This window comes from Agelaius tricolor, unplaced genomic scaffold (assembly GCF_023055355.1).
Source record: "Agelaius tricolor isolate 1412-34295 unplaced genomic scaffold, bAgeTri1.0.p SCAF_39, whole genome shotgun sequence".
In the NCBI taxonomy this organism is placed as follows: Eukaryota; Metazoa; Chordata; class Aves; order Passeriformes; family Icteridae; genus Agelaius; species Agelaius tricolor.
In genome coordinates this window covers 797503-822010 of record NW_027269299.1, presented here as the reverse complement: position 1 = coordinate 822010, position 24508 = coordinate 797503, and the positions used below count along the sequence as shown (strand labels likewise).

At 52.5% G+C, this 24508-nt stretch overlaps 1 protein-coding gene and 1 long non-coding RNA gene across 3 annotated transcripts in view; one reads left to right on the top strand and one right to left on the bottom strand.

Annotated features, from left to right (window-relative positions):
* The window catches only part of LOC139603497 (uncharacterized), a 36940-nt gene extending 14824 nt beyond the window's left edge, over positions 1-22116 (bottom strand). Inside the window, exons 1-3 of one of the 2 annotated variants that reach the window (XR_011683699.1) lie at positions 21568-22116; positions 21085-21156; positions 15431-16118 (exon numbers count right to left, since the gene is read on the bottom strand). This is a non-coding gene — a long non-coding RNA (uncharacterized lncRNA). Of the gene's footprint in view, positions 1-15430; positions 16119-21084; positions 21157-21567 lie in introns of those variants that run through there. The other variant, XR_011683698.1, reaches the window with a different exon arrangement.
* Positions 418-1413, top strand: LOC139603517 (olfactory receptor 14C36-like). Its single transcript, XM_071454479.1, has one exon. The coding sequence runs from the start codon at positions 418-420 to the stop codon at positions 1348-1350; it is 933 nt and encodes a 310-aa protein (XP_071310580.1). The 3' UTR covers positions 1351-1413.
* Positions 22117-24508: the final 2392 nt, after the last annotated feature.

Genomic DNA, 24508 nt, shown 5'->3' with positions numbered 1-24508 from the left:
GAAGTAATAAAAAAAAATTCTATTGGATTTGAATAAACTCGGCAGTGACAGAAATCAGCACAGGGCCCCTCACAGGCAGCATCAGTGTCCCTTTTCCAGCCTCCTCAGGGTTGCTCTGGTGTTGCCATCAGAGCCTGCAGAGTCAGAGCTGCCCCTGGGCAGTGCCTGAACTGGGTGGGCTCTGCAGGGCAGAGCTGAGCCCCCAGGGCTGGGCTGGGCTCTGGCAGCACTGGCAGGGCCCAGCCCTGGGCACAGGGAAGCAGCTGCTGGCAGGGACAGCTCCAGGCAGCAGAGCCCTGGGCAGGCAGTGGGGGGAAAGTGCCCCCAGGCTCTGCTGGGATATTTCAAGTCCTCTCCAAACCCAACTATTCCATGATTACTTTTCTTACAGATCCCCATGCCAAGACATCACAGCAAATGTCCAACAGCAGCTCCATCAGGCACTTCCTCCTGCTGGCATTGGCAGACACGTGGCAGCTGCAGCTCCTGCACTTCTGCCTCTTGCTGGGCATCTCCCTGGCTGCCCTCCTGGGCAACGGCCTCATCATCAGCGCCGTAGCCTGCGGCCACCACCTGCACACGCCCATGTTCTTCTTCCTGCTCAACCTGGCCCTCACTGACCTGGGCTCCATCTGCACCACTGTTCCCAAAGCCATGCACAATTCCCTCTGGGACACCAGGAACATCTCCTACACTGGATGTGCTGCTCAGCTCTTTCTCTTTATGTTCTTCATCTCAGCAGAGCTTTCCCTCCTGACCATCATGTGCTACGACCGCTACGTGTCCATCTGCAAACCCCTGCACTACGGGACCCTCCTGGGCAGCAGAGCTTGTGCCCACATGGCAGCAGCTGCCTGGGCCAGTGCCTTTCTCAATGCTCTCGTGCACACGGCCAATACATTTTCCCTGCCTCTGTGCCATGGCAATGCCCTGGGCCAGTTCTTCTGTGAAGTCCCACAGATCATCAAGCTCTCCTGCTCACACTCAAACCTCAGGGAACTGGGACTCATTGTAGTTAGGCTTTGTTTATCATGTGGCTGTTTTGTGTTCATTGTTTTCTCCTATGTGCAGATCTTCAGGGTCGTGCTGAGGATCCCCTCTGAGCAGGGACGGCACAAAGCCTTTTCCACCTGCCTCCCTCACCTGGCTGTTGTATCCCTGTTTGTCACCACAGGCACATTTGCCTACCTGAAGCCTCCCTCCATGTCCTCCCCATCCCTGGATCTGGCCCTGTCAGTTCTGTACTCAGTGGTGCCTCCAGCCCTGAACCCTCTCATCTACAGCCTGAGGAACCAGGAGCTCAAGGCTGCAGTGTGGAGACTGATGACTGGATGGTTTTGGAAACATTAAACTGCTGGCAAATTTCTGCAAATCACTTGTAATAAAACTCAACTTTGATATTTCTTCTTGGTTTCATTTCCTTTGTTTTCACTTTTACTTTTCCTTTGTTTTACATTTTTCATATTGTCAATGAAGAAAAGCCATTCCTTGTGCAATTTCTCATTTTGTTTCTCTCCACCTTCCCCGTTGCCACAGACTGTGGCAATGAGGGGTTGTGCTCTCAGTGGCTTTAAAGGAACTAAAGGACCTCCCAGCAGAGTTTTCTGCAGAGATGCCCTTTTGTTGCCTTCTCTGGAGCTGCAGCAGCAATGTCTGTGTGCAGAGCTGGGGCAGATCAGTGCTGGCACAGCAGCTCTGCTCCTGCTGGCCACATCATTCCTGATCCAGGCCAGGAGCCATTGGCCTTCTTGCCCACCTGGGCACACTGCTGCCTCATGTCCAGCCTGCTGTCCATCAGTCCCTGCAGGTCCCTTTCTGCCTGGCTGCTGTCCTGGAACTCTGTCTCCAGCCTGTAGCACTGGGGCCAAATATCAGGGTCTGGCACTTGGATTTGTTAAACCTCACCTTGTTGGATTCATCCTCTGGATCCAGCCTGTCCAAGTCACTGTGCAGAGCCCTCCGACCCTACAGCAGATCAAATCTCACATCCAGCTTGGTGACATTTGCAAAGATGTCCTTGGTTCCATGGGGCCCCTCAGTGTCACAGTGGCCTCTTGGTTACACTAGGCCCTGCACTGTCACACTGCTCTCCTTGGTTCCATGGGGCCTCAAAATGTGACCATGGTCCCCTTGGTTCTATGGGGCTTCACAGTGTCACAATGTTCTCATTGGTGCTGCAGTTCCACAGTGGCCCCTTGGTTCCATGGGGCCCCAGGGTGTCACTAAGGCCCCATGGCCACATGAGGTCCCACACTGTCACCATGGTCTATGTGGTTCAACAAGTCCCCTCAGTGTCACAAAGGACTCCTCGTTTCCACGAGGCCACACAGTGTCACAACGTTCTTCCAGATCCCTTGAGGCCCCATCGTGTCGCAGTGGCCCCTTGGTTACACAGGATCCTGCAGTGTCACAGTGTCCCCTTGGTGCCATGAGGCCCCGCAGTGTCAGAACGGCCCCTTGGTTCCACTGGGCCCTGCAGTCTCCCAATGGTCTCCTTGGTTTTGCAGTGTCAAAATGGTGAAACCCCTTGGTTACACGAGGCCCTGCAGTGTCACAATGGCCTCTGTGGTTCCACGAGGACCCAGACTGTCACGGGGCACTCCCTGGGTCCATTTGGCCCCACAGCACCACAATGGACCCCTGGATCTGTGGGGCTGCACGGTGTCACCATGGTCCTCTTAGTTCCACGAGGCCCTGCAGTGTCACAATGGCCCCAGAGTGTCCCAATCATTACAGAATGAGAGAATCAAATAGGCTGGAAAAGACCTTTGGGATCATCAAGTCCAACCAATGCCCTAATACTGCCTTGTCACCCAAGCCATGCCACTGAGTGCCACTGGAGAGGGACAGTGACTCTGCCACCTCCCCCCTGGCCAGCCCATTCCAGTTCCCACTCACCCTTTCTGTGAAGAACTCCTTCCTATTGTCCAGCCTGAGCCTCCCCTGGTGCAGCTTAAGGCTGGGTCTTCTTGTCCTGCCCTGCAGCAGATCCACACTCACACCCAGCTTGGTGCCATCTGCAATTTGTGAATTCTGGACTCGATCCCCTCACCCAGATCATCAGTGAAGATATTAAACAGGACTGGGCCCAGCACAGATCCCTGGGGACAGCACCAGTGCCTGGACACCAGCTGGGTGCAGCACCATCCCCACCACTCTCTGGGCCCAGCCTCCAGCCAGCTCTTAAATCTCCCAGTGAGGGGGGAACCTGCCCAAGCCGTGGGCTGCAGCTTTTCCAGGGAATGCTGTCAGAGACAGAGTCAAAGGCTCTGCTGGAGTCCAGGCACACAACATCCACAGCCTTTCCCGCATTCACAGGTGGGTCACCTGGGCATAAAAGGAGACCAGGTTGGTCAGGCAGGACCTGCCACCCCTAAATCCACTGAGCTGGCTGGCTCTGATCCCTGGGCCATCCTGTGGGTGCCCTGTGATGGCACTCAAGGTGATCTGTTCCATAACCTTGCCGGGCACCCAGGTCAGGCTGACAGGCCTGGAGTTCCCCAGCTCCTCCTTCCAGCCCTTCCTGGGGATGGGCTCACACTGGCACCTCCAGTGCTCTGGGCCCTCCCTGCTGAGCCAGGACTGATGGAAAATGATGGAGAGCAGCCTGGGGAGCTCATCCACAGCTCCCTCATCCCCCTGGGATGGATCCCATCTGATCCCATACACCTGTGAGCACCTGAGTGGCTCAGCAGGTCCCCAGCTGCTTCCTCCTGGATTCCAGGGGGCTGTTCTGCTCCCTGTGCCCATCTACGAGCTCAGGAGAACACTTGTCCTGAGGACAGCCTGTCCTAATATTGAAAATTGAGACAAACAAGGTGTTAAGTAGCTCAGCCTTTTCCTTATCTTTAGTTACTACATTCCCCACTGCATCCAGTGAAGAGTAGAAGTTCTCCTTCTCCCTCCTTTTGCTATAATTTTTTTAAAAAAACCATTTTTATTTTATTACAGAAGCTGAAAGGTTAAGTTCTGACGGAGTTTTCAAGTATCAACTTTTTTTTCTGCATAACCTAATGACATCCTTAAACACTTCCTGAGTTGTCAGTCCATTTTCCCCTTTTCCCACAAAAGCTCCATGGGCAGCCAGGCCAGTCATTTTCCTCACTAGCTCATCTTTTGCCACACTGCAACAGGCAGCTCCTTCCCCCTTAAGATTACTTCCTTGAAATGCGTTCATTCTTCCTGGAACCCGTTTGTTTTTAAGGGCTGTTTCCCTTAAAAAATCAGTACCTGATTTGGTACTAACCCAAATCAGCATCCTGAACAGGCCAAAGTCTGCCCCTCCTAATTCCAGTGTAGAGGTTTTGTTGCTGCCCCTCCTTCTTTCTCAGAACACTGAAAACTTGATTATTCCATGGTCACTGTGCCCCAGGCAGCCTCTGAGCCCCACATCTGCCCCCAGCCCTTCTCTGTCTGTGAACAGCAGCAGACAGAGCTTTCCTTGGCAGTGGGAGTGTTACCAAAGATTCGGTAAACCAGAAAACTCTTTTTAGCCCCAATGTAGCATTAAGAAGCAGCATTCTTTATTCTGCTGGATGCACGGGGGATAGCTCCTCTCAAAGCCATGCAGGCTGAGTACAGGAAAGTTTCTGTTTATTTTCTGTATTTTGCTCACATATTCATTGATTCTCCTGGAATAAACATACAGATGATAATCATTTCCCCAAAGTAATTAAGGTATTCCCCCTCCCCTTTACCCATGTGTTTTTCTGTCCTGGGGGTCTCTCTGGTGGTCCCTGGTGGTCGTGGACCCCAATGTTCCAGTGGGTCTGGCTGAGCTGGCAGGACACTGAGGCTGCTGAACTTCCAGTTCCCCTTCTCACACAATGGGCCTTGTGTGGTTTCCATAGGCCTGGGGATGTGGAGAACAAGCTCCAGGTGTCAGCTCAGCTGGTGGAGACAATTGATCATCTGGTAACATGAGGTCACAGAGTGGGCAATGACATCACAGAGTGGGGTATGTGAGGTCATCGAGCAGGTATGGCATCATAGACTGCCTCTGTGACATCAGAGACCAGCTGTGTGACATTAGAGAATGGGCTGTGACATCCCAGAGGGGCTGTGTGACATCCCAGAGGGGCTGTGTGACATCCCAGCAGGGCTGTGTCAGGTCACTGGGTTGGTCACTCGGCCCCAGCTCCCCCTCACAGTTTCTCCCAACAAGTCCAATGCTGTCCATGCCCAGCGGGGTCCCTGTCCCCCGGGAATCCCCCTGGCCCACCTGGAGCCACAGCCTCCACCAAAGGATGTTCCACAGGATCCACCCCAGAGCCTGACATGGGGACAAGGGGCCAGGGCTGTGTGACCAGGACATCAAGGACGGGGATTATCCAGGTCACTGTGGCCTGGGTTGGGTTGCCCAGGGCAGGAAAGATGTCTGGCAGCTGGAGCAGGGTCTGGGAAGGGCCTCCAAGGTGGGGCTGGAGCCCTTGGGCTGTGAGCAGAGGCTGAGGGAGCTGGGCTTGTCCAGCCCAGAGCAGGGAAGGCTGAGGGGCTCCTCATCCCAGCCTGGCAGTGCCAGCAAGGAGGGGATGGAGAACACAGAGCCAGGCTCTTCACCGGGGGCCTGGTGGGAGACAAAAGCCAATGGGTGGAAGGGGAAAGAGGGGAGATCAGCCAGGAGAGGAGGAGATGAAATGAGTCAGGCTGGTTTCAGCATTTCCTCAGCACCAAGAGCAGCCTGACCTCCCTTCTCTATCCACCACTGACAGCTTTGCAAATCAGGAATTGTTGGAGCTGTATCGCCTACTCCAGGATGAGCATCCTGATACAAGAACTAAATTGTGCTTATATCTATCTCAGAACAACATTTGTCTGAAATTAATTTTATTATGGAAATCACTTCTGGATGGTTGAACTCATCAGATGCTGCTGGGATGTTGCACATAGCTCAGGGAAGAGAGTAATTGTTATTAAACTGTGTCCTGTTCAAGTATGGTCTGTTTGCCATGAAGAGAAACTTTCTGTGCTTCTGAGTCTCACCAGTTCCGGGTCCTTCAAAGGAGACAAGCCTGATGAGTTGTGGTTCCCAGTCCAGTGGCTGCACTTGGACCTCCCTCCATCCCCAGAGCAGAGCTCCCTTGTCCCAGAGAGTCCCTGGCAATGCAGGGATGAAGGAATGGGGGGGATCAGGGGCAGGGCAGAGCCAGGGAGAAGAATGACTTTTGCATTTAATGGAGCAGTTCCTTCCCTTGGCTTTGCTGGCTGACAAGAAATGAACATCCCTCTGTGTCTCGGGCAGCTCCTTCTCCAAGGAAAGCAGGTGGGAGTTGGAGCCAAGGAGCTGAAAGCTGCAGGTGCAGCCTGGGCTGGAGGGAGCTGAGATTTGCACAAGGCTGCTCTGAGTGCCAGGGCTTGGATGGGGGAAATGGTGGGCTGGGGGTAGGGACAGAGTCTGATTGATTGTCAGCCATGAAGGGTCTTGATTTGCATATCTATTCAAACTGCATGAGGAGGTACCTGGATTCAGTGTCAATTGGAGATTGAACATATCATTGCATTAACAGGAAAAAAAACCTAAACAGGACCTAAAAAATGTTTTCTCACTGTCTTTTTAAAAAGAATCCATTCAGTTTGAATGCACTACTGAAATCTGTCTAATTAGCCACAAATGATTTGAAAATTGAAATCAAATTATTCCCAGAGGCTTGGCTTGTTCAGGTGTTCTGAATGTTCAGGAGCCCTGGGACACTGAATTCCTGCACTGAAGAGCTGAAGGCTGAACAAGCCTCTGGAGCAGTGAAATTCAGCAGCAGCCTCCAAGTTGCTGAGGATGTCAGCAGCCCCCAGTGAGGCCATCCCTGCCCAGAGACCGTGGGGGAATGGGCAGACAAGGAGAGCGTCCCTGGGGCTGGGGCAGCACAACTCAGAGGCTCCAGCGGCTCCAGCTGGGCAATGGAGTGTGGAATGGGGCTGGGAAAGCCCTGCCTGGGCTGGGCCAAGCAGCACAGACAAGCCCTGACTCCCATCCCCCAAACAACTCTCTCAAGGAGACATTTAAAAGGAATTACAGTTGTTTGTGTACTCTGAATTGGACTCCCTGGAGAAATGCCAACAAGAGATTCTCAGGAGCTCAAAAGAACTAAACAGCCTTTACTGGTGACTTTAGAAAATCAGAGAAATTGTGGGAAAGGGTTTTTTATGACATTGTAGCTGTTTTGGTTTTTTAATTTAAATTTTCTTCTAATGTTGAGATTTCTTAATTAAAGTATTTATGAATGTGGTGGGTTTTAGTGTCGGTTACATATTTATGTATTTATTTTGTTGTGAGATAGGATTAGCAGAAAGGTAAAGTAGGATTAAAATTCTAAAAGGGTATAACGAAAGTTTTATTAAAAGTAACTAAAAGAAAAAAAAGTAGTAAGAATTAAAATAAACTCTTTAGAACACTTTATTTTTCTTTACAACTTTTTCTTTTTACTGACAATGTAAAGTAAGTAAACTTAAAATTTCTAGTTCGTTTACTATTTCTAGAATAGTCTTTTTTTAGTTGACTTAGGGAGAGAAGTTTTTCTTGTTAAGGTTATGGAGATTTTTTTACAAAGGGGAAAAAATAGGAATTTGTGGTTCTTAATTTTGTCATGGATCACAGTTGCCTGGGGAACTTTGTTATTCTGAAGTTGGTTTTTGTGCTACAAGCTGTTTTACAGCTTGTTGATGGGCCAAGTCAACTTATGGGGTATTGTTTTAAAGATGAATTCTTTAAAGGTAATTTTTTTGTTTTTTACTTTACAAATTATTTTTATCTCTGGGAATAGAGATCTTCTCTAGGGGCTAGTGGATTACTTTTTTTTTCTGTTTAAACTTTTTATGAAGTTATAGTTTTTTTAAAAGTTGTTTATTTTAGTATGCAGGTTTTTGTTTGATATTATTTTGAATATTTTTCTTTTTTTATAATTTTATGTGTTATAAAGAAAAAGAGTTTTCTCTTTATAGTTTACAACAGGATTTTTATTTTAAAATTAAGATATTTTTCCTTCTTTTTTAATTAGATTTAGATTCTTCTTTACTGACTTTGATGGTTTTATGGGTATTTATATGCTTATATTTTGTTTTTTTTTTTTACTTGAGGGAAGATTGAAGTATTGAAAGGGTTAACACTTGACCCACTGGTAACTTGTGGTGGAATTTGTGGTTGGGTTGTGTAAAATTGGTTTTATGGCTGGTTTTGGGGTTTTTATGTTTAATTTTAGTTGTAGGGTTATTTTGTGTGCGTTGTAGGTTGTAGGGGTTTTTGGTTTGAGTTGTGTTGGGGGCGGGTCTTGATGGTAAGATTTTAATAGCTGTGGCTGGCTTTGTTCTGGTTGGGGTTTTGTAGCCGCTTTTGTTTTCCTGTTTGGGAGTTGTTGGGGTTTGGTTTGGTCAGAATGGGACCAATGGAGGGGGCAGCCTGGGGAGGGGGAAAGGGGCTCAGCCCATGGCAGGGTTGCTTGGTTTGGTTTGGTTTGGTTTGGTTTGGTTTGGTTTGGTTTGGTTTGGTTTGGTTTGGTTTGGTTTGGTTGAGATGGGGGCCAGGGCCAGGGCCCGCTGCTTCTTTGTTGACTGGAAAAGAAAGAGGAGGTTCCTGGGTTTTTCATCTTTAGCATATGTGGTTAACAGAGGCGTGTTCAGTATCTTAGTGGTTTAACAGATTGTCAGTAACACAAGAAGTTTTCCATTACATTTAAAAATTCTTCTCATGTCAAACTACGACAGATATTCAATCAACAAAAAAACACTTCTGAAAGCATTGCCTTGGCCCATTCAATTTCACAAACTCTAAGCCTGTTCAATTTTAAGTTACTCAACATTTGCAGGAGCACAGAAACAGAAGAAGAAGACACAGAAAGAGAGAAAGACATAAAAAGATACAGAGAAGCACACACACACAGCTTCCAACTCCTGGAGTCCAGCAGCATTGAGATGGAAATTCCAAGAGGATGCAGGGTCAAGATGTGTGCTTGCCTTGTGGTCAGCCTTCAATACCCCTTGGTCTCCCTGGGCCCTTCCCCCAGGTGGGGCTTGGGCTCATTTGGTCCCTCAGGAGCTGGGCTGGGGCTGCAGAGGTGGCTGTGGAGCATTGCCTGTGCTGTGCCAGGGACTGGCAGCCACTGCTGGGCTGGGATAGAGGCTCTGAGGGGACTGGGGTTCCAGGGCAGGGCAGGGCAGGGGTTCCAGGGCAGGGCAAGGCTGGACCTGCCCCTTCCTCCCCCACACATGAAATGTTTTGAGCCAACAATCTCCTCCAGTCTGTCACAACAGGGAATGTTGGAGGTGAAATCCCAATTCTGGCCGTGGGTGCCTGGAGGAGCAGGACAGTTCTTTTCCATAGGAAGGAAAGCACAGAGCCGAATGTTTGAAAGGCAGGTGAGAGACTCATTAGGCCAAGGCCAGCCAGATTTGTCAGGAATGGCAGATTTTGTCTGGGAGCAGTCTTTGGATTATGGGAATTTTGGAGGTGGAATCCCAATCTTGGCCATAGGCTCCTGGAGAAGCAGGACAGTTCTTTTCCATTGGAAGGAAAGCATGGAGCCTTCCCCAATGGTTTGGGGACAGATGGGAAGTGACCCTTGTGAAACCACTGCAAGACAGACTTGTCCTGGCAATATTCCTATTGGAACAATCCCTGGATATAAGGAAATTTGGAAGTAAAATCCCAGTTCTGGCCATGGGTACCTGGAGATGAAGATCTTTTCCATAGGAAGGAAAGTACAGCGCCCCAGTGTTTTATTAGCAGAAGAGAAGAGACCCTCAACGTTCCAAGGTCAGCTGGACTAATCAGGTGGCCCCTGGGAGACCAAGCCAGACCTGTTCTGAGTTTTCTTGGTTTTATGGGGCCCTGCAGTGTCACAATGGCCCCTAGGTTCCATAAGGCCCCACAGTTTCACAACGGCCCCACTTATTCCATGAGGCCTTGCAGTGTCACAATGGTCTCAGTGGTTCCCCAGGCCCCACAGTGTCACATCACTCCTCTGTTCCACGAGCCCTGCAATGTCACAATGGACCTTTGGACCCTGGGGGTTTGCAGTGTCACAATGGTCTTGTTTGGCTCCACAGTGTCACAATGAACCATTGATGACAGGAGGCCACTCTGTGTCACCCTGGAGCTTTGGTTCCATGCAGCCCTGCAGTGTCACAATGGTCTCCTTTGTCTCCACAGTATCACAGTGGTCCACTGATGACATGAGACCCTACAATGTCACACTGGACCTTTGGCTCCATGAGTGAGGCCCCATTGTGTCACAATGGACCCTTGGTTTGATGCGGCCTCTCAGTGTCACAATGATCCCTGCATTCCATGGAGCCACACAGCGTCAGCATGGTCCCCTTGGTTCCATGAGGCCCAGCAATGTCACAGTGCTCTCCATGATTCCATGAGGCCCCACAGTGTCACAATGGTCCCTTGGTCTCACAGGGCCCCACAGTGTCACAATGGTCCCTTGGTTCCATGGGGCCTGTGCTGCTGCATTCCCCCCTCCCCTTCTCAGGCCGCCCTGCCAGCTGAGAAATGCTCCTTGGGGCTCGGCCTTGGCCAACAGCCCCTGGGCTCAGCTCCTCTGCAGCTCATCACAAACACTGTCTGCTCCAGGCACTGCTGCTGCCCAACCAGCTCCTGCTTTCTGTAGGAGCAGCCCTGGGAACTGGTTTTGTTCCCTCAGTGGCACAACATCCCTGTTCTCACCCTGCCAAAGAAAGCTGTTGGTGCCAAGTGCAGCCAGGATGAGCCATTGCTGGGACTGAAGCCCCTCTCTTGGGGCCCTGCAAACAGCGCTCCAAAAGGAGCCCTTGGAGCTCTCCTGGGCCAGCGACTCCCTCTGAGTGGGGCCTCTCCCAGCCAGGAACTCTCCCGTTTGCTGCACTCAGGGATCCCAAACAACGACGGAGCCTGGGCCAATCCCCCCACTCCTCCCGGCTCAACCCTTCAGCCGCTGGGGAGATGCCAAAGGATCCACAGGGAGCATTTCCTGCCCTCAGGGGAATTTCTCACAGGTGCCTTGCACTGACTCTTTGTGTCTGTGTGCACACAGGAGTGCCTGTGCTGGGAAATGTGGCAGAAATGCTGCTCTCTGACGGGTTTGAGTGCCTTGCATAGCTGAGTCAGTCAGATATCCAAATATCAGTAAGTAAGGTTAAGTCACGAGGTCTAAGCAAAGTTAAATGCTGCTAAGAGTTGTTCTTTTGCTAAGTTGTTAAGTTTAATATAAGTTATTAGCTAAGTTAAATATTGTTGAGTGTTATTCCTCTGTAAATTGCAAAGTCATAGGTTATAAGTTAGGTTAAATACTGTTAAGTGCTGTTCTTTTGCTAAACTCTGATGTTTAAGGTATCAGTTATGGCTAAGGTACAAGTTAAGTCCTGTTAAGCTTGAGCTCTGATAAACTTTTATCCTTGCCCTCACTGTCCTTGTGTCACACACACATAGGGACAGTTCTCAGTTCATTTCTGGTTTGATTGCCTGGATTTGGTTTGGTTTTGTCATTGCTTTGTTTCCTTGGTGTGCCAGAAATGTCCAGTCAGGAGCAGAATGACTCTTGCCAAGGAATTTTGTGGTGCTGTCCCTTAATATTAAATCTGGTTTTTGCTGATCCCTTGCTGGGGATTTTTTCAGCGCTCCCAAGCCCTCGTTGGTACCAGGGTGAAGGAGCCCTGACCCAGGCTCTGGCCCTGGGAGACACGGGGACACTGCTGGGGGGTCCCTGTCCCCCTCTGCCACCCCCAGGGCCCCGGCTCCCCGTCCCCAGGCTCTGGGGTTGATCTCGTGGAACATCCTCTGGGGGAGGCTGCGGGGCCGGGGGCGCGGGGAGCCGGGGGGACAGGGGACCCCGCTGTGCACGAGCAGGGTTGGACTGCTCTGGGGGGAACTGTGAGGGGGGCCGGGGCAGAGTGACCTCCCCAGGGACCTCACACAGTCCCTGTGATGTCACACAGCCATTTGTGTGATGTCACACTGCCATCTCTCTGATATCACAGAGCTTCCTGTGATGTCATACAGCCCCTGTGATGTCACACAGCTTCCTGTGTTTATACACACCCCCTGGGATAGCACACAGCATCTCTGTGAGGTCCCAGAGCCTCCTGGGATGTCACACAGCCCCTGTGATATCACACAGCCATCTCTGTGGTGTCATACTGCCCCTGTTACATCACACAGCCCACTTTGATGTTACAAGGACATCTCTGTGATCTTACACCACCCCTGTAATGTCACAAAGCCTCCTGAGATATCACACAGCTCCTGTGATGTCACAGACCCAACTCTATGATGTCAAGCTGTGATGCCATACAGCAGTGCTCTAATGTCACAGAAGACTGTGATGTCACAAAGTCACCCTGTGATGTCGCAATCTGTTCTGTGATGTCACAGCCTGCTCTATGATGTTACAGAGCCACCTGGTGATCTCACAACTCACACTCTGATGCCACAGAGCCACAATCTATGATGGCAGAGTCTGTTCTATGGCCTCACATACTGTTCTGTGATGTCACAGCCAGCTCTGTGATGTCACAAAAACTTTAAGAAATCAGTTACATTGAAATGCTGCAGTTTCTTGTACTTTCAAGAGATCCCTGCCAAGGACACAACTGGGAAAGTGTCCCCAGGTTCCAGGTAGAGCAGAACACTGGTGGCAGTGATGAGAGGTGGGGACAAGCAAGGCAAAGGTGTCTCTGGTGCTGAGCAAACCTGCGCCTCTGTCCCTGCAGGGTGTCGGCATCCCCCGGCTGCCCCACCTGGCTGGCCCCTTCCTTTGCTGACAGCTCTGCCTCCTGCCTGCCTCTGCCTGCCCACACAAAGCCTTGGGCTGCTCCAGGCTCCTGCTGGGGGACGTGCTGCACCACAGCCCTGCCCTGGCAGGGAAATTCCTTTCTCCTGGTGTCCACTCGGGGCCTCCCCAGCTGCCCTTGGTGCTATTATGTCTTCTTCAGGCTCATTCCCACTAGGAAGAAAAGCTCCAGCCTCTCTGAAACCATTCTCCAATCCCACCCAGGCTACTCCTGTTCTGTCCTCAGTCTCCACACCATTGACCCCAGACCTCAGCCTCTACCTGCTAGTTTAGTGATGAGGCTTCCAAAAGCCATCTTGGGAGATTTTTGGGTCCTCTCCAAGGTCTGTAAAAATGGAAAAAAGCAGTCAAAGTTATTTTCTCCCAAACCTTGCAGTGACAGAAGAAGGGTCAATATCTTTAAACTGGATGAGGGTGGATTTACATTTATTAGAAGGAGGAATATTTTACAATGATGAGAGTGGCACAGAAGTGTAACTGTTTTTGGGATTCCAATTCTCCATCCCAGGAATGGTCCAAGAGCAGGAGCTTTGTGCAACCTGACCCAGTGAAACCTTCTCATCCTCAAGAACAGAATTCCTGTAGTGTGGGTTCTCTGATGTGCTGGGTGCCCTCACAACGCTTCTGGCCAGAATGTCTGCTGAGGGCAGCCAGGCTGCTGCAGGGGCAGTGACCTCACAGCCATCACCATGGCAGCCCTGTCCCCTGGGCCTGGCTCTGCCCTTTCCTCTGCCCCTGCCTTGGCTCTGCTGGCATGAAGAGTTTTGTCATTGATATCTTGTCCCCAAGGTGCTGGGGCCAATGGCTTCCCAGTCAGGCTCCTGGAGCAGAAGTGGCTTTTCAGAGCCCAGCCAGGAAGGAGCCCTGAGGCAGCAGCTCTGCAGTGGTGGCCACCAGGCCGGGCTGCCAAGGGAGGCTTCTGGCCATGGCCTGCAAGCAGCTGCTGCTGCCAAGGTGCCTTTGGTGCCTCAGGCTCTCCCTGGCACAGCTCCCAGCACGGCACTCTGCCCTTGTGCCCGAGGCCTTCCCTGTGCTGGGGCTGGCCTGGGGCTTTTCCTGCAGTGGGACCTGCCCTGCTGATGGCACAGGAAAGGCAGTTCCTGCTGGAGCAGGAGGCTCTGGCTGCAATGGACTCCAACAACTCCAGCAAGGCCCTGTTGACTTCAATATTGCTTCCTAGAGCACTATGTTGTAATAATTGTTATAGCTCCTGTACTGTGGAGTAAATAACTCTGGTTAAGATCTTTCTAGCTGATCATGATCAGAATCAATCAGAGCTCTATTTATATAAATTTATCTGGTATTCCATCGTTAATCCTGTGGGAGAAATTGGGTTAAAGTTTTATCCACCTGTCCAATCTTTTACACATAAACCTTAAATTCTGGGGCTGGGATTGGATCCAGCTGCTCCCAATCTCCTCTCTTAGAAGGAATTTTTGAAGTCTAGGGGCCCTGCAGGGGTTTGAGGATCCATGGTGTCTGTTGGGTGTAATTTCTCCATCTCATGACTCAGAAGGAGTTTCTCCAATAAAGAAACAAAGCTTTTGCCTGAAGCTCCCACTGTGCCCATGGCAGGAACCCCTGTGAGTGCCTGGGACATTCCGGCCCTTTGGCAGCCTGGGGACTCCTGGGATGTCACCGTGGAGCCCCTGTGAGTGCCTGTGACAGATGGGTGCCTTTGCAGCCCAAGGTGCCCTGGGATGTCACCATGGAATGGCTGTGACTGCCTCTCACCACAGGGCTCTTTACCATCCCCAGAAAGCCCTGGGAGGTCTCCATGGAGCCCCTGTCTCTGTGTGTGACATTCCAGCTCTGGAACAGCCTGGAGACTCTTGGAAAGTCGCCATGGAGCCCCTCTGAGGGCCTGTGACAAATCTGATCCTTAGCAGGCAACCATCACCAGGACCCTGTTGTTACACTGTGTTTCCATGGCAACCATCACAGGGACCCTGTTGCTATGGTCAGTTTCCATGGCAACCATCACCAGGACCCTGTTGCTATGCTCAGTTTCCATGGCAACCATCACCAGCCCGCTGTTGCTATGCTCAGTCCCTTGGCAGCTCCATGGAGACCCCATGCCAGGGGTGGTTGCCATGGACACCAGCTCAGGCCTGCAGCCAGAGCCCGTTGCCATGGCAACCATTGGCAGCCCCATCCCCAGGCTCATGGGGTCCCAGAAGCACAAAATTGGCTGAGCTGGGAGGGACCCATCAGGATCCTGCAGTCCAACTGCTGGCCCTGCACAGGACACCCCAACAATGCCAGCCTGGGCCTGGCAGCGCTGGCCAAACGCTGCTGCAGCTCAGAGAGCCCTGGAGCTGGGACCCTGCCCTGGGGAGCCTGGCCAGGGCCCCAGCAGCCTGGGGCAAAAACCTTTTCCTGACATCCAACCTGAGCCTGCCCCGACTCAGCTGCAGCCACTCCCTCCACTCCTGCCCCTGGGCACCAGAGGGAAGACGTTCCCACAGCCCCAGCCAGGGACCGCTCCCAAGGCTGCTGCCATGGCCACCAGGGCTGGCACCAGCTGGGATGCTCGGTTTCCAGGGGCCGGGCTTCAGGAATGGGATTCCCCAATTTCCTGCTCCCGCTAAAACCGCGCTGCCCTCGCTGCCCTCCCGCCTCCCATGGAAAGCACAAAAGGCAAAGATCCCGGGCTGGGATAAGAACAATTTATTGGGAACAGCAACGAGATAAAGAACAAACAGGAAGAGAAAAAATATTGATAGCAGAAGGGATAAGAAAAACTATTTGCAGAGAAAACTACAACATCAACAACTGGCTCTCCCTGGCCACATATTTCCCCCTGCCTGGAAAGGACACCCTTCTCCTCAGGGAGAGAGAGAGAAAGAGTCCCTTTCCTGCCCCTGGCAATGACCTGAGGTGGGAGTGAATGCAATGACAGGGCCATGGCAAGACACTCATGTTTTTCAATGCCACATCGTGTCACTGGGAGGGGCTGGACAAGGGATAGGTGTCTTCCCAGGATGGATCACAGGGAACATGGATCACCAGGGCTCTTCCCAATCCGGGCTCTCCCATGGGGGTTGAAACTGGAGTGGTGCATGAAGCTGTTCCTGCAATCAGGGCATTGGCAAGCCTTCCCTTACTGCTGCCTCTGCTGGTGTCTGGTCAAGTGAGAGCTTCGGGTGAAGCTCTTCCCACACTGGGGACACTCAAAGGGCCTCTCCCCAGTGTGGATGCACCGGTGGGTGACAAGGTGGGAGTTGCGCTTGAAGCCCTTCCTGCAGTCAGGGCAGCGGAAGGGCCTCTCATCCGTTTGAATCCACTCATGCAGGAGGAGATGGGAGCTGGTCTGAAACCTCTTCCCACACTGGGTGCACCCGTAGGGCCTCTCCCCTGTGTGGATCATTTGGTGGATGATCAGTTGGGACCTCTGACTGAAGGTCATCCCACATTCCCCACATTTGTGTGGCCTTTCCCCAGTGTGGATCCTCTGGTGGCAGACCAGGGTAAAGTGCTGGCTAAAGCATATCCCACATTCCCCACACTCATAGGGCCTCTCCCAGGTGTGGATGCGTTGGTGGGTGATGAGGGCAGATGTGGAGAGCTTTGTGGACAGTTGGCTAGCTGAGAAAGGTCACGTAGACATAATAATACTGTTGGTTAAGCAACAAGGAGACAAGTCTAGGAGTCAGCAGTCAGTGTCCAATAGTGGACAAGGGCATTGTGCCCTTGGTGCAACAACAGGATAGGGAAGAGGATCTTTTGCCAAAAATATGAAGATAGTTTCAATAGAATAACTACAAGAATGTAGAAGTAGCAACAGAATAACCATAAGAGTGCAGAAGTAGACATAGTTGGTTGATAAGTAACTAACCAATAATGAGCTCAGCCTTGCAATATGTATGAACTTCATTAACACCAATATAAATAAGTGTGACTATCAATAAAGTTTAAGACTTGCTGATCACTCATATTGAGTGCTGCATTTCTTCCGCCAATCCAACAACATGGTGACCCCGATGTGATTCCTGTAACGGCAACCACGGTGGATTGGTGTAGGAGTTCGGGTCCTGTCGCAGCAAGGATGGCGGATAAGCACCGCTGAAAAAGGGAAGGTACCGCGCCCGGGGTGACCTCAACAAAGAGCCCGGCCAATACGTGCTGCCGAGACCTTGTGGGGCTGCAACAGCACTGATGTTCTTAAAATGGAAAGAGAAAGGCAAGTAGCATATGATTTATTTACTTGCTTTTTACAAAAGCGTCAGGTTAAGGGCATAGATTTGCAGAAAGAGCTTCCCAGGTTAGCTTATGGGTGTGAACAAGGAATTTTTCAAAATCCTCATACAGTACATGAACTAACGGAGTGGCGTAAATTTGGGGACGCTGTGGGAGGCAGTTATAGATGAAGATAAAACTGCAAAAAAGTTGGGAAAGCTATGGCGAGTTGTGCATAACGAGTCATTACAATATCAGGCAGAAAAGAAGGCTGCGCAGCAAGCTAGCATGGCGTGTGATAAGAATAAGAGTTATGGGGACTGGTTCAATTGTCCGTGACCTCCTGCCACATCTGCAGTCATTTTGCCACCAACATCAGCTCCTGCTTCAAGCAGCAGCTCACTCCCCGCCTGTGCTACAACAGCACTGCCTGCACCGCCTGTGTCAAACCCTCCATCTCCTCCTCCTGGTAATGAGCCGATCCCTGGGTCAGAGAGTGACCTAGCGGGGGCCATTGCACGGGGGCGAAGGGAGGCATGGGCAGTGGTAGCAAAAGATATCATCGTTACGGGGGATAAAGAGCCTATAAAAGCAGCTATGGATGTTGCTTGTCCAGTGATATATTCACCTGTGGCAGGGAGCGGGTTTCAAGCAACAATAACTGCTCTAGACTGGAAGCTGCTGTCACAATTACGGTCCCCAGTTAGTCAATTTGGGCTAACCAGTGAGCCCACAAAACAAATGCTTGACTATATCCAGGGGACTCAGGTGTTACTGCTGGCTGATTGCAGTGGAATAGCGAAGCTTATCTTCACTCAGCATCAGCAGCTCTTGTTTAATGCACACTGGCAGGCACTCTACCAGGAATGCGTAGCAGTAATACAGCAGCCAGGCGACCCATTACACAGGATAACCCTAGAGGAGCTAATGGGTCTAGGGCCTTTTCTTCGGACAGAAGCACAGGCGTTACTCAGTCCTGATAAATGTCGGGAGGCTATGCATCTGGTGCTGTTGGCTATAGATAGGATAAAAGAGCCAGGCAGGGTCCCCTCTTATATGGGAATAAAGCAAGGAAGAGATGAGTCATTCGGATCTTTTATAGATAAGGCAGCCAATGCTATCGAGCAGGCAGGAGTCCCTGATTTCATGAAGGGTACTTTGATGAAACAATGCGCACTCAAGAACTGTAATCAGGCTACGAGGAACGTATTAAATACCCTAAGAGCTAATTGGTCTATAGAAGAAGCTGTAGAACGATTGGCAAATGTGCCCATAGGAAATCAAGCGATGTTAGTAGAAGCAATTAAGGAGTTAGGAGCAGGATTACAAAAACAGGCAGCAGCCTCACAGTCAGGTGTTAGCTGCTCTTGTACCCCTACAAGCAGCAGCAACAAATACTCCACGGGCTCCATCTGCTGGCCGATTTAAATGTTACCGGTGTGGAAGCATAGGACATACCCGAAGGGCTTGTCAAGCAGCCAGCGTCTGGTGCCAAAATTGTCGTTTGGGTACCCACAACACCAGAGCCTGCCGACACCGCTCGGGAAACGGGAAGGCCAGCGCGTCCACAAGCCGCTGTGCCCAGACACAAGTAGCTGCTGTCAACACCGCAGCCCAGCTTCCCTTCAACCTGTCAACACCTCAGCCCAGCTTCCCTTCAACCAGCCACCACGGGAGCCTCGGGCTGGACATGGCAGCCGCAGCAGCAGTAACATTGATGACCACCCAACCGGAAAAGGTTCCGACTGGAATAAAGGGACCAATCATCATTGATGGACAACCTATCCGAGCTTTGCTCCGGAGACAATCATCGGCCATTATGATGGGATTGTTTGTTTTAGCCGGGATAATAGACGCTGATTATATGGGGGAAATTTTTGTGCCATGGTGCATACTCCTTTTCCACCAGTACGAATCAAGAGAGGATAGCTCAACTGGTTCCATTGGAGCAGATGACTAAAACTTTACCCCCTCGTCAATCACAGTCAAGAGGGGAACGAGGCTTTGGTTCCACTGGAGGACTCACTCTATTAACAATGAACCTGAATGATCGACCAAAGCGCACTGTAATAATAGAGTAGCAGGGTGGGAGGCAAACCTTGGAAGGTTTATTACATACTGGTGCGGACTCCAGCATTATTAGTCCAGATTTCTGGCCCCACAACTGGCCATTACAGCCAACCACAGGGACAATTACCAGGGTTGGAGGCCTAACACTTGCAAGAAAATCACCCATGTTACCTGTAACTATTGGCGGAAAAAGTTTACAGAATGTTTTTTCAATTGTACCTTTGCCCCCTACTGTGCAGTGCCTCATTCGTTGGGATATTTTGGCTCAAATGGGAGTAGTGCTGACAAATGAGCACCCTTTGGGCGAACGGCCATTGCATGGACTTTCCTGATCCCACTCCGATGAAAAACAGAGGACCTGGTGTGGGTTGAGCAATGGCCCTTAAAAGGGGAAAGTCTCATTCAGGCACACAAGCTGGTGCAGGAGCAGTTTGACCAAGGACATCTCCGGTCATCTGTTAGTCCTTGGAGTGCTCCTGTTTTTGTGATCAAGAGGAGATCTGGCAGGTGTCGTCTCCAGCATGATCTACGTGCCATCAATGATCAGATGCATAGTATGGGAGCCCTGCAGCCTAGATAGCTCAGTCAGTAGCTTTCTGGCTCCAGGGGTGGCAGCAGCAGGCACCCATGCCACCCTAAATAAGTTGGGATGCTGGCTTGCGAAGCAAACCAATGCCACTTCTATGGTGCTTTCTAGCCTTTTGCTTGATGTTGATTCTATTCGCCATGCAACGCTTCAAAATAGAGCTGCATTTGATTTTCTTTTACTTGCACAAGGCCATGGTTGTGAAGAATTTGAAGGCATGCATTGCATGAATCTTTCTGACCATTCATGATCCATCCACTCCCAACTCTCTGAGTTGCGGAGGTTAACTGGAAACTTACAGGTAGAATTGGGCTTCTATATTGATGAATGGCTCAAATCTTTAGGCCTGGGATCATGGTTACACTCTATTGTTAAGGTCAGCATTATAGTGGGCATTATAGCTTTGTTAGTAGTATTAATTTTGCCGTGGTTTTGCATATGCTTACAAAACATGGTGCAAAGGATGATATCTGCTGCATTTAATCAGACCATGCTTGTTCAACAGAAAAACAGGGGAAGTGTGGAGAGCTTTGTGGACAGTTGGCTAGCTGAGAAAGGTCATGTAGACATAATACCGTTGGTTAAGCAACAAGGAGACAAGTCTAGGAGTCAGCAGTCAGTGTCCAATAGTGGACAAGGGCATTGTGCCCTTGGTGCAACAACAGGATAGGGAAGAGGATCTTTTGCCAAAAATATGAAGATAGTTTCAATAGAATAACTACAAGAATGTAGAAGTAGCAACAGAATAACCATAAGAATGCAGAAGTAGGCATAGTTGGTTGATAAGTAACTAACCAATAATGAGCTCAGCCTTGCAATATGTATGAGCTTCATTAACACCAATATAAATAAGTGAGACTATCAATAAAGTTTGAGACTTGCTGATCACTCATATTGAGTGCTGCATTTCTTCTGCCAATCCAACAGGTGGAGCTGAAGCTGAAGCCCTTCCCACATTCCCAACACTCATAGGGCCATTCCCCAGTGTGGATCATCTGGTGGCTGATCAGGGTGCTGCTCTGCCTGAAGCTCTTCCCACACTCCAAGCACTTGTGGGGCTTCTCCCCATCATGAAGCTGCTCCTGGGCCACCAGCTCCGAGCTCTGGCTGAAGCTCTGTCCACCTTCCTGGCTCAGGGTGGGTCTTTCCTCTTCAGAGCACCCTGTGCTGGGTTTGGAGCCCCTCCTCCTGCAGGTTCTCCAAGGTTTTTCCTCCCCATTGGATTCCTGTGCCCTGGAGTCACTCAAAACGGCCTCTTCCATGAGGTTCTGCTGTGGGGATTTGTCCTCCCTGCTCTCCATCCTCAGCTCCTTCCCTGGGGGAGGAAGGACAAGGAGAGGATGGGATTTGCCTCCATGCCAGAGGGAAGGGGAAGGAGATCCCCCCAGTGCATACCCAGTAGGACGGCGTTGGCAGCAGCCGGGGGCCATGCTGGGCTGGGAGATGGAGCAGGAGAGAGGGGGAAAGGGGCACTGACTTCCTCCTCACCTGCCTGGGTGTCCTGGGCCATCTTCCTCTTCCTCGCAGTCTCCTGCTCCATCTGGCCAAGGTGTGGGAATCCTGGTTTGGGGAAAAACAAGGGATCAGCATGTTGGGTTTAATGGTCCCGCTGCCCAAGTTTTGGATGGAGATGTCACTGCTCCCTCCAGCCTCGGGGGCCCGGACCCTGCTCATCCCCAGCCTCCCCCATTCCTCCAGGCTGCTGGGGATCCCCCGGCTCCGGCATCGCCCCTCTGCGCTCTCCCCACTCCAGGGCTCCCACGTTCTCCCCCAGCTCTCCCGGGGATCCCCAAACCCAACATCACTCCCCTGCCTGCAGGTACCGGCAATCGCCATGTGGGACACCCCAAGATCACTCCAGGGCAATTTCCGGCCCAGCTTTGGGGTCCTGCAAGATCCAAACATCCCCTGCCCTCCCAAACCACCCTGCCGGAGACCGCCCGATGCATTTGGGGTGAGCTCCCCGCTCACCTGCGGTTCCGGGGGGGCGATGCCGGGGGACCCCGGCCCGAGCGGGGGAACCGCGTGGGGTTGGTGCTGCTCCTCCTCCTGCTCCTCCTCTGTCCCTCCTCTTCCTGCTCCTCCTTTCCTCTCGATCCTCCCTTTCCCTTTGCCTTTCCTTTTCCTCCTTCTCTCTCCCTCCTCTCCCTCCCGTTGTATCTCCGCTCCCAGCCCGGCCCGGGCAGTGCCGGCACCCAAAAGCAGCCGCGCTCTGCCCTGGGGGGGTTCCAAAGCGGCCCCGCCCCGCCCGGCACTGGGAGCGATCCTGGGAGCGCTGGGAACGATGGTGAGAGCACCGGGCAGGAACTGGGAGCGCTCTCCCTGCCGGTCCCGCTCTTACTGGGAGCGCTGGGAACGATGGTGGGAGCAGCGGGCAGGAGCTGGGAGCGCTCTCCCTGCCGGTCCCGCTTTTACTGGGAGCGCTGGGAGGGGACTGGGAGCAAACAGCGCCCGGACGCGGCTGCAGCCGGCGGGGGGCGGAGCCAGGCCAAAGGGCGTGGTTATGCAAATACGGGAGCGATCGCGCGCTGGGATTGGTGGGTGGGAGCAGCGCGGGGCTTCCTCGGTCACGTGAGGCCGTGAGGGCCGGAGCGATGTTGGCGGCGTCCGGTGAGAGGGGACAGGGAATAGGGACAGGGAATGGGAATGGCGATAGGAATCGGGACCGGGAATGGGGACAGGGGCCGGGAATGGGGATAGGGAATGGGGTCAGGGACCAGGAATGGGGATAAGGAATGGGAATGGGGAATGGGAATGGGGAATGGGGACAGGGACCGGGAATGGGGATAGGGGATGGGAATGGGGACCGGGAACGGGGAATGGGGACAGGGACCGGGAATGGGAGCAGGGAACAAGGACAGGGAATGGGAATGGGGACAGGGACCGGGAATGGGAACAGGGAATGGAGACAGGGACCGGGATTGCGGACAGGGACCGGGAATGAGGATGGGGACAGGGCCAGGGACCTGAAATGGCACTGGAAATACGGTACAGGGATCAGGAATACAGGACAGGGACAGGGAATGGGATCCGGACTGCGATGGGAGCAGGACGGGAACGGGATAGGGGGGACATGGGAACGGGCCGGGGAAAGGGGAGTGACTGTGGGAATGGGGCAGCCGCTACAGGGGACACGAGGCGTTGGGATGGGGGCACATGGGGACAGTTCCGGGGCAGGGGGTCCTTGATCAGCTGTCCCAGAACCTCCTCCAGGGTCTCCCAGTGCAACTGGAGCCGCTCAGCCTGGTGTCCCCAAAGCCCTGAACAAGTCCCAAGTCTCTCCCAGGAACCCTCAAGTCCCTCACACCCAGCATCCCCCACATCCCCTGCAAGACCCCCCGTGTCCCCATCGTTGTCTTAGCTCAACGTCTTTATTTTTACCCTGCTTTTAGGAGGTTTGGAAGGGCAAAGAGAAATGAAAAGAAAATCCAGGCCATGGGGTGGGGAGCCAGGAGGATATGGAGGCCCCAGCCAGGTGTCTCCTCAACAGAGATCACCAGCACCACAGACCATTGGGGCTCTGTCCACCGGGGTCACTGGGGATCATCCAGCGCGGATCCTCCCGTGGGGGATGGAGCTGGAGCAGCACATGGAGCTCTTCCCACACTGGGCGCACTCGCAGGGCTGCCCTTGGTGGTGCCTCCGTTGGTGTTGGGTCAAAGCTGAGCCATTTGAGGTGCTCGTCCCACACCTGGGACACTCATAGGGCCTGGGACATCCCCAGGAGTGGGGCTGGGATGGGCTCTGGTGCCTGGGACATGCCCAGCAGCAGTGGGGCTGGGATGGGCTCTGGTGCCTGGGACATCACCAGGAGCAGCAGGGCTGGCTGTGATGCTCTCCAGTGCCTGGGCCATGCCCAGGGGTGCTGCTGGCTGGGGTTGGGTTTGTGCCTGTGCAGTGCCCAGGGCAGGGTCACAGTGGGGCATCTCTCAGTGTCCCCAGCAGGTCACGCTGTCCAGGGCAGCCGTGCCAGGGCTCACTGCGCACACGGGGCAGGCTGGGCTGGACGGGGCTCGGGGCACAAACGCTGCCCCCGGGGCTGGGCTCTGCCCCTGCCTCTGGGGCCCAGCCCCTGCCGGCAGCGCCTTGGGCAGGGCACGGGGCTGCTGCTGGCCCAGGGGGACAGGCCTTGCCCCCTGCCAGCTGCACGGGCCCCTCGGGTGCCCGTGCCACATCCCTGTGCCTCCTGTCCCCGCTACTCCCTGCCACCTTCACTCCCTCCATCAAAGCCCCTCTCAACCTCTTCACTGTGACCTCTGGAAGGAAAGAAAGAATGAAGGAAAGGAAGTGTTGTCTCTTCACCCTGGCTGGATGCCAGGCACCCACCATGGCTGCTCTCTCACTCTCCTCCAGAGATGGGCAGGAGGGAGAAAAATAGAAAATAGAATGAAGGCTTCATGGCTTGAGTTAAGGACTGGGACAGATCACTCAGCAAATGCCATCATGGGCAAAGCATTTTTGAAATTACAGGTATTAATTGAATTTATTTCTATCCAGATCAGGGCATGATAGTGAGAAGTAAACTAAAGCTTCAAAAACACCTTCTGCCCGATCCTCCCTCCTTCCCAGCTCTGCCTCCTCCCCCAGTGGTGCCGGGAGACAGGCACTGGGGGCTCTGCTCCGTTCATCACCCGTTGTTTCTCCTGCTGCTCAGGGAGAGGAGTCGTTCCCCTGCTGCACCGTGGGGTGCCTCCCCGAGACGCTTCTCCATGAACTTCTCCAGGGTGAGTTCATCTCACGGACAGCAGCTCTTCACAAACTGCTGCAGCTGCCTCACTCTCCCATGGGCTCACAAGTCCTGCCAGGACCCTGCTCCAGCGTGGGCTCCTCTCTCCACGGCTTTGCAGGTCCCTGCCAGGTCCCTGCTCCAGCACAGGTTTCTCATGGGGTCACAGCCCCTGCTCAGGCACCC

What these genes read in the sequence shown, in the direction of transcription:
- LOC139603517 (XM_071454479.1), top strand. Translation starts at nt 418, where the DNA reads ATGTCCAACAGCAGCTCCATCAGGCACTTCCTCCTGCTGGCATTGGCA.